The 15,402-nt window shown below is 41.1% G+C and overlaps 1 protein-coding gene across 5 annotated transcripts in view; it reads right to left on the minus strand.

Annotated features, from left to right (window-relative positions):
* The window catches only part of LOC130743260 (disease resistance protein RUN1-like), a 32,329-nt gene that overhangs the window by 3,448 nt on the left and 13,479 nt on the right, over positions 1-15,402 (minus strand). For 2 of the 5 annotated variants that reach the window (XM_057595425.1, XM_057595424.1), the window contains one exon: positions 5,711-6,591. In XM_057595425.1, coding sequence (XP_057451408.1) covers positions 6,196-6,591 — 396 coding nt within the window. In that variant the 3' untranslated portion in view covers positions 5,711-6,195. Of the gene's footprint in view, positions 1-4,322; positions 4,793-5,710; positions 6,592-15,402 lie in introns of those variants that run through there. The other 3 variants (XR_009021405.1, XR_009021403.1, XR_009021404.1) reach the window with 3 other exon arrangements.

Consider the following 15,402-nt stretch of genomic DNA (forward strand, 5'->3'; position numbering starts at 1 on the left):
CAATAGTTTCGTAAATGACTTTTCTTTTTCCTCAACTTTCTTGATATGTTGTTTTCAAGTGTTGTTTGCTATACTTAATTTAAGGGTATGCTATGAACATCATGTTATTGCATCAGAAAGTTTAAGCTTTCTCAATTTTTGTCTAACCAACATTACAATGTATCAATTATATTCAATATTAATTGCGTTATTCATGGTGAATAGACAAAGATACAACTTTATTATTGAAGAGAGATTTGTTTTTTTATAAATTGAAAGACAGATTTTATCATACTCTAAGAGGGTAACGGTAAATTATATCATTTTTTATAAGTGATTAATTAGTTGGTTAAATGGTATTAGTTTATGGTTAATTATAAGGATAGAGTGGTTAAATTAATTTGATGTTTGAAGATAAAAGATACTCTTTTTGCTTCATCGGAAAACAAGAATAGTACATCGTACCCTAATAAAAATTTAGTATTTTTCTATTGTAACATCTATCTATCAATAAACTATATAAAAGTGAAGTTTTTGCAACTTTGAGGGTAAGATGGGAATTTAATAAATCAATGCACATGCAACAATAAAAAATTTACTAACCCTTGCGCTTCCACTTAGTTTTTTGGTAACTGTTTAGTTAATATTATTTACACATCAGATAAAAATAAAATATTAGTTAAGAAATTCCAAAAGACATGATAAACTTTCTTGAGGATTATAATATCGGTTACGGAATTTCACAAGACGTCGAAAATTATTATCAAATTTATACAATACATAAATAAATATTAATATTATTCTTTAGCAATTAATTTTGAAATTTTAAAATTAAATTTGATATGAATTTCATAAGATATTTTATTGGTGTTTAGTTAATATTATTTACATACTAATTAAAATGTTTTAATATCAGTTACGGAAATCCATAGAATATGTATTATAATTTTATTAGGATTATAGAATATAATAAATAATATTATTATTATTAATCTATAAAAAAATTGTTACAACAAAAAGAGTTGTAACCTTCCTAATCCATGTAGTTAATGAATGAGAAAATTAAATTAATAAATATAAAACAAATCCAAATATATTTATCCCATTATACTAATTATTATCTTATTCTATTTTTTTCTTATATTTCGGGAAAGCCAGAGGGTCAATCAAAATGTCAAGTTACATTCTCAATGTTGTAATCATTTTATTTGAAAAAAATATTAGTATAATCATTACTTATTCAATTTCTTTTATCAGCTCATATATAATATGAGAAAATGGAAGATACACCGTTGGTGTAAACATTTTTTTACACAAACATTCAATTGTTTTCTGTCACATTAGAAACTATAATTGTAATTTAATTAAAATAAATGAAAAATATAATCATTTATCCCACGTGGCATACAATAATTGGGTAACATTGAAAATGCACATCCATTAAACTCATATAACATTTCATCTCACTAAAATAAAAAATTAAATTGTTATATAAAAGACCAAATTAAATAGTTCAACATTGGGGTGGGATGGGTAGCTCACTTGGTGAGCTAAGGAAAATGAAGGGTATTGAAGGGTGAAGGGCTAGAGGCGAACCCTGATGAAAGAACTAATTTACTAACAATTAACAACTAACATTTTCCTATCAAAAAAAAAGTTCAACATTAAAATAAACGCAAAAAACATAAATTAGTATAATTATTACATTACTACAAAACAAATACAAACACATGTGACACACAAAAAAACACTACAACATTTAAGTTAACTTACATCTAAAATTAATTTTAATTTTTTAATTCATAACTTTGTTTTTATAAACCTAATAAAGATAACATTACTATATTAAATTTTAACTCAATAAACATAAAGAATACCCCGTGCAACGCAGGGAAACAAAAGAAATTTTTTCCTCTAAGAAACTAAATTAGATAGTGCAACATTAAACACAAAGGCCAAGAATAAATAAAATAGTTGTTCATCTACAAAATAAAAGCAAACACATTTCTTCATTGAAAACAATTAAAAATTCGTGTTTTTTTATAACCAAAATTATTTTTTTCTTTTTAATTCATAAATTATTTTTAAATAAACATAACACAAATTTAAAAATTTCGTACAATAAATAAGAATTAAAATCTCATGTGCATCGCACGGGTAAAAGTATTAGTAAATATATGAAATATCATAATTAGTAAATGATTAAATTCTTTTCGTAAAGATCTACTTAGAATTTTTTTAATAGTTACATGTGTTGTTTAATAATGACTATAATGTTGTTTTGTTTTATTTTATAAAATAATTTTACATACATAAAAAATTTATATTATTTTTTTGGTTACAAATGGAAGACATAAAAAATTTATATAGTATAATTATTTAAGTCATTTAGAATAATCTTTTATATACATTAAAAGTGTATAAAGTGTACACAAGATGATATTTTTAGAATAAAATTTTAATAAATAATATTTTTATATGGAAAACTTTATTTAAACTTAAAATTAATTAATTTTATTAATGAAAAATTTAGAAAAATAGTTTTAAAACTCAAAAATGCCGCTATAATTTATAATTTTTTTAAATTAAAATTATTAAGTATGACGTGTGTGTATTTTTTAAAGAAATTTTTTTAAATATAATTTTTGATCTACTATATATTAGTAAAAAAGATCAATTTAAAGAAGCATAACGGAGAAAAAAAAATTACGGATAAATTTTTTTTTACTAAATAATATTTTCGACTATTAAAACTATAATTTATTGTAATTATCAAAGTTAAAGTTAATTATTGTTGATAAAACGTATAAGAAAATGTTCTTATAATTTATTTGGTGATATTAAAACTTATTAATTAATTAAAAATATTTTTATTTCACTTCATAATTTATTGTTTGATTAAATATATACATTTCTAAATTGTTAAAATCATTTCAATGCTAATTATTAAATTTGAATAGTATTAATTATTTACACAGAAAACTCTAATACTCATTATAAAATGTTTTAACACAATTATTTTATTTTTTTATAATTTATAAGTCAAAAATATTTAATATCTATTTCTTATTTTTATTTAAACTATCATAACTTTTATATAATGTTGATAAATATTCTAAAAACAATACCCGTGCAACGCACGGATTTTATATCTAGTGTATTGTATTCCACACTTATGTTTGTGGTGTGTAATTGATTCCAGCAAATATAATGCGGTAGATTTGGAGGGTGAAAATAAGTGATTGCGTCAAATAATTGGAGATTTAATTATATTAAATCCTAAGGAAATGTGTTAAATCTCACTCTTAATCTTCTCATTTAATTTGTAATTAAATAGTCACTGATTTTATCATTTGATTTATCATTTCTTACCTAGACCAATTAACAAATAACATTGGCCTATCAAAAGAAACCTAAAACAGTGCAAGCTAATTAAGGAAAGATTATCTAATCTACTATAAATATATACTCCATTGGAAAGTATCAGTTACACAAATATTTTATTTAATAATGGTATTAGAGTTGATGGTTTGGTTTAATAACGGTGACAACTCCTTTTGGCGAAAGTCATGTAGGCAATGTGGTGACAAAGTGGCGTGTCTTGTTGAGGGAGAGAAAACCCAACAGTTAATGCCGGATCCATGTTAGGAGCTATGGGGGCAAATACCCTCACTTAATTTTGACAAAACTCATTAGAAAAAAAATTGAGTAGTAAAAGTATGTGGTTTTAAATGGTCAATTTGGTAAAAAATGCTCTTAGTTGTGTCGCACATTACTAAATGTCCTCACTTGATAGTAGAAATATGTATTTTTTTATGGTCCATTTGGTAAAATTGCTCTTACTTGTGTCCCTTTTAGTAAAAAATGTTCTAATAGTATATGTTAATTTTTTTATTACGAATTTACATGTATATATTGCCCCCACAACATTAAATTTCTAGATCCGTCACCGCCAACAATGTTGCAAATATTTGGAGACTTCCGCTTGAGATTGACTCACACTTGAGGGGAAAATTATTGAGATATTAAATGTGAGTAAATCTCACATTGGAATAAAAGGACAGCGTTGACAAATCTATAAGTGGAGTAAATCCCACATTGAGATTGACTCATACACCCAATGTCTTAAGATGTGGAGTTCAATCCACTTGTGGTTTGCTCTTTAGGCAAATGTGGAGATTCCTCTAGAGTTTTATGCATCTCGTCGCCCAACAGTTGTATTAAGAGCTTCCCTACCTGAAGACCTTTGATCAATCCCATGGCCCTCCCACCCACCTCCCCTATCAAGACGGATGCCACAATAGCCATAAAGTCTAGCTACACCCTTAGCCCTCACGATGACAAATTACCTGTGATGGCGTAACCTTGTTTGTTTCTCTCATTAATGGTTATGATCTTCTCAAATATTCGAATGGAACAATTGTTTGCCCTCAATAGGCAACAATGATATCCCAACAAGTGAATATATCCACTGGTTTAGTCAGAACCAACTAATACTCTCGACGTTTCTTGCCTCAGGTTTGCCAATCACCATATTGGGAGTACTTATATTGATCACCTTTCACATCCTCTTATATTATCTAGCATGTTATATGTTTCTTCGGCTAATAAAAATCTTCTCTCGGTTCATGAGTTCACTAAGAGGAACAAAGTTTTAGGCCTACGAAAATACTAATCTTCTCATGGGATCAATTGGTATGCATCACCGCCAAACACTTCGTAATAGTCAATCTACAAGTGTACAAATTGCCCGAAGTAGTATAAAGCTCGAACCACAAGGATTGCATACCTTTGCGCTCTAAATTAACTAAATCTGAGATGAAAGGATGTAAAAATAAAAATAAAGAATATATGATTGGTTGTTGGTATGGAACTTAATTGCAACCAAATAAAAGAAAACAAATAACACGGTTAAAGTTAATTCAATTTAAAAATGTACAGATTGCCCGAAGCAGTATAAAGCTCGAACCACAAGGATTGCATACCTTCGTGCTCTAAATTAACTAAATTTGAGATGAAAGGATGTAAAAATAAAAATAAAGAAAATATGATTGGTTGTTGGTAGGGAACTTAATTGCAACCAAATAAAAGAAAACAAATAACACGGTTAAAGTTAATTCAATTTAAAAGTGCGCTAGGGATCCTATTTCGTTAACCCTCTCCCTATGTATCTTCCTAATTAGTTATAATTATGAATTTAATTAATTTTAAAGGTGCTAATGTAAGGTTCACATTTGTTCTCTCTCAAGAGGAACAAATGTTTTAATGATGACATGATGAAGACTATGACAAAATGACAAAGCGTGATGAACAAAATGACGAAGACAATGGCAAAACGACAAAGCTTGATGACAAAGCAACAAAACTCTTACAGAAGATCAACATGAAGAATGTGAAGAACTAAAGCAATACAAGAAGTGCAAACTACAAAGAGAAAAGTCAATTGAAGCACACAAAGCCAATTCAACAAGTGTTATGATGTGGCACCGTCAATACATTCATGATCTAATCAACTGAAGCACACAAGACAAATTCAACAAGTGTTATGATTTGGCATCATCTAGACAATCAGTGCCTGATCCCTCTAGTCCAAGAGGTCATTGCTTACAGTTTGGATCGTCTAGAGTCTCATCGTCTCCAACTACAATGATCCTAGAACACAATCGTATGATCTCTACTCCTATGCAATATGAGTCCATCTCAAGGAGAACCAAAGTTATGAAGATTGAAATAATCAAAAGATAGATGGATTGTCCAATGAAGCAACTAAAGCAAAGCACTATGCTCGATCACATGTGACTAGTTGAGCATGATAAGAGTACAAATCAAACGTACAGAGTTGTGACATCAACAAAAAGCTATGAAACGTGCATATATCTCAAAATGAGAAATGTCTTATATGGCACCTAACTTCAACGGTCATGAGGCTATCTAAGTTCAAAAAATCAAACACAGAACAACCGATAATGAGATTCAAGTGTAGAATTATCTAAAATATTTACGTAAACAGTACTAATTTTAAAAAATCAAACACAGAACAACATATACATAAAATCTTATGAGATTCAAGTGTAGAATTGGCACCTGGTAGATTTCATGGTAATCTAAAACACCAATGTGAGTGTGTCAGAACTGTTTTGGCAAAAGATTTCATGGTCATCTAAAGCACAGCATCTCTCAGATTTCACCCTTGTCTGGCTTTGATGAAAACTCCATCTAGTTGGCTGATTCACCGTATATTAGATGGACTATTGTCTTCTTCACGACAAATCGATGTCCAAAAACTATAACAACCTCCACTTCATCACCAGGTCCAAGACTTGACATCAATCCTTGCCACTCTTCATCATCGACGGAAGTTGTTTTGTCTCGTTTGTAGAGATGAATGGTATCGTTTGTGTAATTTATCATAGAGACACTAATAAGATCACATTCAGAAGCCAGGTTGTCAAGGGAAGATGAATAAATAATGTGTAGAGTCACCCCTTTCAATGTGCAATCAGTAATAGGCACTTTAAACCATACTGAGGAACTTTCACCTTTGAAGGTTAGGCATTTAGTGTCACTAGGAAAAGAACAATCACAGTCACCAGATCCATCATTAGTCCATCCCTGTGAGAAACAATGCATGCATTTAACAATCCATACAGACTAGAAGGACAATTTTCATTTTCACTTTAACATTTGATTTGACAATTATGTCCAGTAATAAAGCAAACATAGGGAATTCTATAATTTCAAAGAACTAGCAAGATAGATAAGCATGAAATTCAAAATCACTACAATGTACTCTGGACTGGGCGAGCCCCTAGAGGGGCAACGCCCAGGGTTCACACCGCCCGGTGGCGCCCCAAGCCAGTAGGGTTGGGCCTCGTTCAGCCAGGCCCACACGGCCCATTAAGGACCCTAGCATATGGGGGCCCAACACTACCTCTATAAATAGGTAGCAGATACCAATTGTAAGGGACTTTTGGCTCATTTGATGAAATAACACATGAAATTCAGCACTCTCTCTCTCATTCTCATTCTCTCTTAGCTCAATCCTCCACCTCTAGGTACTATACCTCTCTTCAATGTTCATTCCAAGAACATTTGGCGCCGTCTGTGGGGACTGTAAACTTTCTACTCCCATTCACGTGGATTGATTGTGCATGAAGTTACCTCTGATTGTGATTAGGCAATTCTCTGGTTTTCTGATTTTGATTCTGTGACTAGTGTTGGTTTTCCGATCGAGTTTGCATCGTTTCTGGTTTGGATGGAGACTCGACGCAGGAGGCAACATCATTCACCAATGCGACAGCGGATTTCGCCGCCTCGGCGGCCTCATCGTGTGGTCCTGGATTCTCCGGCACGAACGACAGGAGTACAATCGCCTTCTCCTCCTCCATCACCTCCTGTACCACCACCTCCTCCATCGCCTTCACAGGTGGGATCTCTGGAGCGCTCACCAGAGAATTCACCTGCTCCGGAACAACAACCGGCGGTGACACAGGAGCAATGGCGCCATTTGATGCGCAGCATTGGCAACATCCAGCAGCGGAATGAGCATCTACAGGCTCAGTTAGATTTCTACCGTCGCGAGCAGCGAGATGATGGAAGCAGAGAAGCAGATTCCGTGGCTGAGTTCCGTCCGTTCTCGGAAGATGTCGAGAGTGTGGCGATTCCGGATAACATGAAAACGTTAGTTCTGGATTCTTACCGCGGAGATTCCGATCCGAAGGATCATCTTCTGTATTTTAATACGAAGATGGTGATAATTGCGGCGTCAGATGCGGTGAAGTGCAGGATGTTTCCATCGACGTTCAAATCGACGGCGATGGCGTGGTTCACAACTTTGCCGCGAGGATCGATTTCAAATTTCAGAGACTTCTCATCCAAGTTTCTAGTGCAATTCTCGGCAAATAAGAATCAGCCGGTGACGATCAATGACCTATACAATATTCGCCAGCAGGAAGGGGAGTCACTGAAAGAGTACATGGCAAGGTACAGCGCGGCGTCGGTAAAGGTAGAGGACGAGGAGCCTCGAGCTTGTGCTTTAGCATTTAAAAACGGTTTGCTGCCGGGAGGGTTGAACAGCAAATTGACACGTAAGCCGGCGCGCTCGATGGAAGAGATGCGTGCTCGTGCCAGCACTTATATTCTCGACGAGGAGGACGACGCTTTCAAAAGAAAGCGCGCGAAGTTGGAAAAGGGCGACACGTCGCCCAAGCGCGCGAAAAAAGATAGGAGCGACGAAGATAAGGGGGATGGCAAGCAGCAGAGACCAGGTAAGGGGAAGTCGGTTTTCAAACCGACCAAGGAACAGTTGTATCCACGGCGCGATGATTATGAACAACGTCGGCCTTGGCAATCTAAGTCTCATCGCCAGCGGGAGGAAACTGATATGGTGATGAACACAGATTTATCGGATATGCTCCAAGGGGCGAGGGACGCAAATCTAGTAGATGAACCGGAGGCCCCAAAGTATCAGCCACGGGACGCCAATCCCAAGAAATGGTGTGAGTTCCACCGGTCCGCCGGGCTTGATACGGATGACTGTTGGACTTTGCAGCGGGAGATTGATAAGTTGATTCGGGCGGGATATCAAGGAAATCGTCAAGGTCCGTGGCGCAACGGTGGCGATCAAAACAAAGCGCACAAGCGGGAGGAGGAGCGAGCGGACACTAAGGGCAAGAAAAAGCAAGAATCAGCGGCTATCGCCACAAAAGGGGCTGATGACACGTTCGCTTAACACTCAGGCCCGCCCGTCGGGACCATCAACACCATCGCCGGGGGATTTGGCGGCGGTGGCGACACTCATGCGGCGCGTAAGCGCCATGTTCGTGCCGTTAATTCCGTTCATGAGGTCGCTTTTGGATTCGTACACCCTGACATAACAATCTCGATGGCGGACTTTGAGGGGATAAAGCCTCATAAGGACGACCCGATTGTGGTACAGTTAAGGATGAACAGTTTCAACGTTAGAAGGGTACTCCTGGATCAGGGTAGTTCGGCTGATATTATCTATGGTGATGCATTTGACAAGTTGGGACTAACTGACAATGATCTGACTCCATATGCGGGAACCTTGGTAGGTTTCGCGGGGGAGCAAGTAATGGTGCGGGGATACATTGATCTAGACACAATATTTGGGGAAGATGAGTGTGCCAGGGTTTTGAAGGTAAGGTATCTGGTTCTCCAGGTGGTGGCATCTTACAATGTCATCATTGGGCGAAATACATTGAATCGCCTTTGTGCTATAATTTCAACAGCCCACTTGGCGGTCAAGTATCCGCTAAGCAGTGGAAAGGTGGGAAAGCTGAAGGTGGACCAGAAGATGGCGAGGGAGTGTTATAATAATTGCCTTAACTTGTACGGCAAGAAGAGTACGTTGGTTGGCCATAGATGTTATGAAATCGAAGCTTCGGATGAAAATCTTGATCCCCGGGGCGAGGGGCGAGTAAATAGGCCCACGCCAATTGAGGAAACGAAGGCGCTAAAGTTTGGCGATCGCACTTTGAAGATTGGGACCAGACTGACGGAAGAGCAGGAGACGCGCCTGACAAAACTGTTTGGGAAGAACTTAGACTTGTTTGCTTGGAGCTGCAAAGACATGCCTGGAATTGATCCGAACTTCATATGCCATCGGTTAGCATTGAATCCAAGTCTCAAGCCAGTTTCACAACTCAGGAGGCGCCTGGGTGGCGACAAAGGGAAGGCGGTGCAACAGGAAGTCGACAAGTTGCTGGCGGCAGAGTTCATCAGGGAAGTGAAGTATCCGACGTGGTTGGCGAACGTCGTAATGGTGAAGAAAGCGAACGGGAAATGGCGAATGTGTGTAGATTACACAGACTTAAACAAAGCATGTCCAAAAGATTCGTATCCCCTTCCCAGCATCGATAGCCTTGTTGATGGTGCCTCGGGCAACGAACTGCTTAGCTTGATGGATGCTTATTCTGGCTATCATCAAATCCGCATGCACCCGGCAGACGAGGACAAAACGGCTTTTATGACCGCCAGAGTCAATTATTGCTACCGCACCATGCCGTTTGGACTAAAGAACGCTGGGGCGACCTACCAAAGATTGATGGATAGGGTTTTTGCTGGGCAGGTGGGAAGAAACATAGAGGTTTACGTTGATGACATGATTGTTAAATCAGTACGTGGTTTAGACCATCATCAAGATCTGGAGGAAGCATTTGGCGAAATAAGGAAGCACAATATGCGCCTCAACCCGGAGAAATGCTCTTTTGGTGTTCAGGGGGGCAAGTTTTTGGGATTCATGATCACATCCAGAGGAATCGAGATAAACCCAGAAAAATGCAAGGCGATTCAGCAGATGAAAAACCCTTCTAATGTGAAAGAGGTCCAACGTTTGACGGGGCGAATAGCAGCTTTGTCTCGGTTTCTTCCCAAGTCTGGTGACAGATCTTCCCCTTTTTTCAAGTGTCTTCGCAAGAATGTCGCATTTGAGTGGACGGCGGAGTGTGAGGAAGCTTTTGTTCGCCTCAAGGAACTCCTATCGTCACCGCCAATCTTGTCGAAACCAATACAGGGACACCCGCTGCATTTGTATTTTGCTGTGAGCAATAGTGCTCTGAGTTCTGTGATGTTGCAGGAGATAGATGGCGAGCATCGAATTGTTTATTTTGTTAGTCACACACTCCAGGGCGCGGAGGTCAGATATCAGAAAATTGAGAAGGCGGCGCTGGCGGTCCTCGTCACCGCCCGGCGGTTGAGACCTTATTTTCAGAGTTTTCCCGTGAAGGTGCGGACGGATTTGCCTTTGAGACAAGTATTACAAAAACCGGATTTATCGGGTAGATTGGTCGCCTGGTCGGTTGAATTGTCAGAGTATGGTTTGCAATATGATAAGCGGGGCGCGGTTGGTGCGCAGTCACTAGCTGACTTTGTGGTCGAGTTGACTCCAGATCGGTTTGAAAGAGTGGACACTCAGTGGACTCTCTTCGTGGATGGATCCTCCAATAGTAGTGGCAGCAGCGCGGGAGTAACGTTAGAAGGGCCGGGGGAACTAGTGTTGGAGCAATCCCTGAAATTCGAGTTCAAAGCAACGAACAACCAAGCAGAATATGAAGCTCTCATCGCCGGATTGAAGTTGGCGCGGGAAGTGAAGATCGGGAGTTTGTTGATAAGAACGGACTCACAATTGGTGGAGAATCAAGTGAAGGGAACTTTCCAGGTCAAAGATCCTAATCTGATCAAGTACCTTGAGCGGGTACGGTATTTGATGACACTTTTTCAAGAGGTCGTGGTGGAGTACGTTCCTCGGGCAGAAAATCAGCGGGCGGACGCGCTGGCCAAATTGGCGAGCACGCGGAAGCCCGGCAATAACAAAAGTGTGATTCAGGAAACGCTGGCGTACCCAAGCATCGAAGGCGAGCTCATGGCCTGCGTGAATAGAGGGGGAACATGGATGGATCCCATAATATCTATCTTGGCGGGGGACCCGACAGAAGTGGAGCAATGCACGAAGGAACAACGGCGGGAGGCGAGTCACTATACCCTCATTGACGAACACTTGTATCGCCGTGGTTTCTCAACGCCATTGTTGAAATGCGTACCGCCAGAGAAGTACGAAGCGATAATGTCTGAGGTACATGAAGGAGTGTGCGCGAGCCACATCGGGGGAAGGTCTTTGGCTTGCAAGGTGTTGAGGGCGGGTTTTTACTGGCCCACCCTCATGAAAGATTGTATGGACTTCGTGAAGCAGTGCAAGAAATGTCAAGTGTTCGCGGATTTGTCTAAGGCACCGCCAAAAGAGTTGGTAACGATGAGCGCCCCGTGGCCTTTCGCCATGTGGGGTGTGGACTTAGTCGGACCTTTTCCGACCGCCAGGACACAAATAAAGTTTATATTAGTGGCGGTGGACTACTTCACTAAGTGGATTGAGGCTGAACCCCTGGCCAAGATTACTTCTGCAAAGATAGTCAATTTCTACTAGAAGCGTATTGTTTGCAGGTTCGGGATCCCAAGGGCGATCGTATCTGACAACGGGACCCAGTTTTCAAGCAGCCAAACAAGGGAGTTCTGCAGGGAAATGGGCATACAGATGAGGTTCGCCTCTGTTGAGCATCCGCAGACGAACGGGCAGGTGGAATCTGCAAACAGGGTAATCCTGCGAGGACTAAGACGACGGCTTGCGGAGGCTAAGGGAGCTTGATTGGATGAACTTCCGGCGGTGCTGTGGTCGTACAACACCACCGAGCAATCTACTACAAGGGAAACCCCCTTTAGAATGACCTATGGGGTAGATGCCATGTTGCCGGTGGAGATTGACAACTTTACATGGCGGACTCAACCAGGTTTTGAAGGGGAAAATCAGGCCAACATGGCGATGGAGCTGGACCTTTTGTCGGAAACGCGCGACGAGGCGCACATTCGGGAAATGGCGATGAAGCAGCGCGTGGCGGCAAAGTTCAACAGCAGGGTTCGCGTCCGAGATATGCAAGTCGGCGACCTGGTCCTCAAGTGGCGATCGGGAGCCCCGGGGAACAAGCTTACTCCTAACTGGGAAGGGCCCTACCGCATTATTAAAGTTCTTGGTAATGGGGCCTATCACTTAGAAGAGCTTGATGGAAGGCGGTTACCTCGGTCGTTCAATGGTTTGAGCTTGCGCTACTTTTATAGTTGATCGCAGGCGAGAAAGTGAACAAGGCGGAATCGCCGGAGCCAGATATCTTTAAGATTTTCCGAGGTGTTTTCAAATTCTCCAATGTATTGCAATAACAAGGCGTGCTCTTTTTCTCCGAAAGGAGTTTTTTAATGAGGCGCTCCATCAATAAAATAAAACGAAAATTCACGAAATTCGTGTCCAAAAATTCCAGGGATTCCCTGACGATCGGAATTGCCGATCGACATAAAGAATTACGGCGATCACTAAGTGGGACAAGCTTGATCCCCAAAGGGGCTTGCTGGAACCCTGAAGGTTGTGGCGATTCCACAAATGGCCTTTGACGCCTGGGAATCACCCTCCGGAAAGTCTGACGTGATCGCCGGTCCCGTAAACGATGTGCTGGGTAAGTCTCGCCAGAATACGACGAGCGCCGTTAGCTAGGCAAGAGTCTTGGGACCCCCAAATGGCCATTGGGATCCAAGCATTGTAAGCCCCGAGCGGGCAAAGCCCCGGGCGAAGTCCTCGAGAATGGAGGCCGTTTCTTCCTATTGGGGAAAACGTCTAAAGTCTTGGTGGTGGAATACCAAGCAACAAGTCCTAGTTAAAATTAAGGCACGAAATCGTTAGGCGTAATTCAATCATATGACGCGTGAAAAATAGCGCAAGATATAAGGTCGGCGAATGAATAAGGTGGAAGGCGAGTGCTTGGTATTTTACTACTCTGGCGTGTCGAGGGGTTAAACTATGAAACTTATTCTTAAATTTTTTAAGCCATAAGAAGGCGGCGACTAAAAAATGTACGGCGGAAGCATTCCAACATGATTTACAAAATATCCAACGGCGATATAAAAAGCTATGGCGAAGGGTTGCTTAAACATAGACGAATGGCGGAAAAGTACACTACAAGGTGACAGTAAAAGCTAAAGTAATGTTAAAATTACATTATTCATTGTTTTCTTTCTCCTGTTCTTCTTCTTCCTCTTCTTCTTCAGTCGCTGTCCAGAGGTTTTGGTCAATCAGGGGAGGATCGTCGGGACCAACCAGTCCTTCGGCGGTGATCTCTTTCATTACTCCCATGGCGCTAAAGTCAAAGTTCGGGTACAAATGTTGGGCCTGATCTTTGGCGAGGTAGAAACCGCGCTCGCGGTTGTCAAGGGCGACGTCAGCGGCTTGTTCCCTCGCCTCAGTGGCTTTGGCCTTCTCCGTCGCCAGCTCGTCCTCTAGCCTTTTGATCTTTGCCAGTTGGGAAGCAATCTCAGCATCTTTCGTGGCGAGGGCCTCGGCATGAGTTTCAGTCGCTTTCTTGATCTCCTCGGACGTAGCCTGCATCACCGCCTCCATGTCAGACTTCGCCAAGGCCAAGGACTCCGCAGACTTTTTCTCTTGCTCCGCCAACGCCTTCTTCACTAACTCCAGTTCAGCGCGCAGTATGGCAAGCTCTGACTCCTTAGCAATCAGCGCCTCGCCTCGGGCGATCAAGTCCTTCTCAGCTTGCTCTTTTTCCTTTTTGCAAGCTTGAAGGCTTGCATCAAGCTCATCTGCTTCTTCCTTCATCAGCGCCAGCTGATCCTCCAGCTCGCCGATTTTAATCCCCGCCGTGCCAATCATCTTGTCGGCATAGACTTTGTCTTTTCCTGCCTGCGTCGCCAGTTTGTCAAAACGCTTTTCCCAAGCAGCGGCGGCTTCTTGATGCTTAGCACTTTCGGCCTTCAACCGCTCAGCTTCAACGGTGGCGGCATTGAACTTCTCAAACGCGTGGGCAAAGATGCACCCAGCGCGTAGGAGGCAAGCAAGAGTCTCCTCCTTGGTGTCATTAAGGCCCCGACTCAAAACTTCTTTTTCTATGACGTCACGGTTAAGACCAGCAAGTAAGAATTCTGAGGGTTCAATGGCGTTGGGGAGCATATTGTAATAGCTTGAAGAACCGGCCACGGGAGAAGGGGCTTGTTCAATTTGAGCCGCTTCAGAGGTAGTGGCAGCGCCAGGACAGGATTTTTCCCCTTGATGAGGCGGGGGAGGCATGGAGCTCGCATCATGTGTTGAGGGCGGGCTAGGAGGCGCATCTTGGCGAGAGGGAGACTTCGGGGTTTCATTTTCTTTTTCCTTCTCTCCAACAGGAGTGTTGGAAGTCGCAGCAGCTTTTGTGGCGTTGACACCGGCGAGTTTCTCGGCAGCTGAGGATTGAGAAATGTTGGTGGTTGTGGCACCGACGGAGGCGGCTGTGGCGCCAGCAGAGGACGCAGCGGCAAAAGCAGCGGTCGCACCGACGGTGGCAGGAGTAGAAGCTGGTACGGTGGTTGGCTCGATAGCCGCGGCGACGGAGGCTTCAGTGACATTTTTGCCTTTAGGCGCAGCAGCAGTGGTGGGCTGAGCGCCAGGGTTGGATGTGCCGGCGCCGGAGGAGGCTTTGACCAATCTTCTCCTCTTGGGAGCTTTGGTGCTCTCGGCTTGGTTCTCAGCACCGCCCCGTTTTTTCACGTCGCCCTCAGTGTTGAACTTTGGGGAAAAGCGAGCCATTCTCCTCTCGCGGGCCTTCAGGAGCTCGGCGTTCGTGAAATTCATATCTTCTGTAACAATAAAAAATACGATCAGTGACAACATAGGAGACGAGAAAGGAAATGTCAATAATAAAAGTGAGCTATGGGCAACCTAAGTATTTGGGAGTTCTTGAGAGGTCAGCGCCCTCAAGGACTGTTGTGCAGTCAAGGATGGGAAGTGGGGCAAGGAGATTAAGAAAGGCTTTGTCGTTGGCGGACAAAGATTCCTCTGAAGGATCGGTGATCCCATTGGGCTTCTCCGTCCAGTAAAGA

Source organism: Lotus japonicus, chromosome 3 (assembly GCF_012489685.1).
Source record: "Lotus japonicus ecotype B-129 chromosome 3, LjGifu_v1.2".
In the NCBI taxonomy this organism is placed as follows: domain Eukaryota; kingdom Viridiplantae; phylum Streptophyta; class Magnoliopsida; order Fabales; family Fabaceae; genus Lotus; species Lotus japonicus.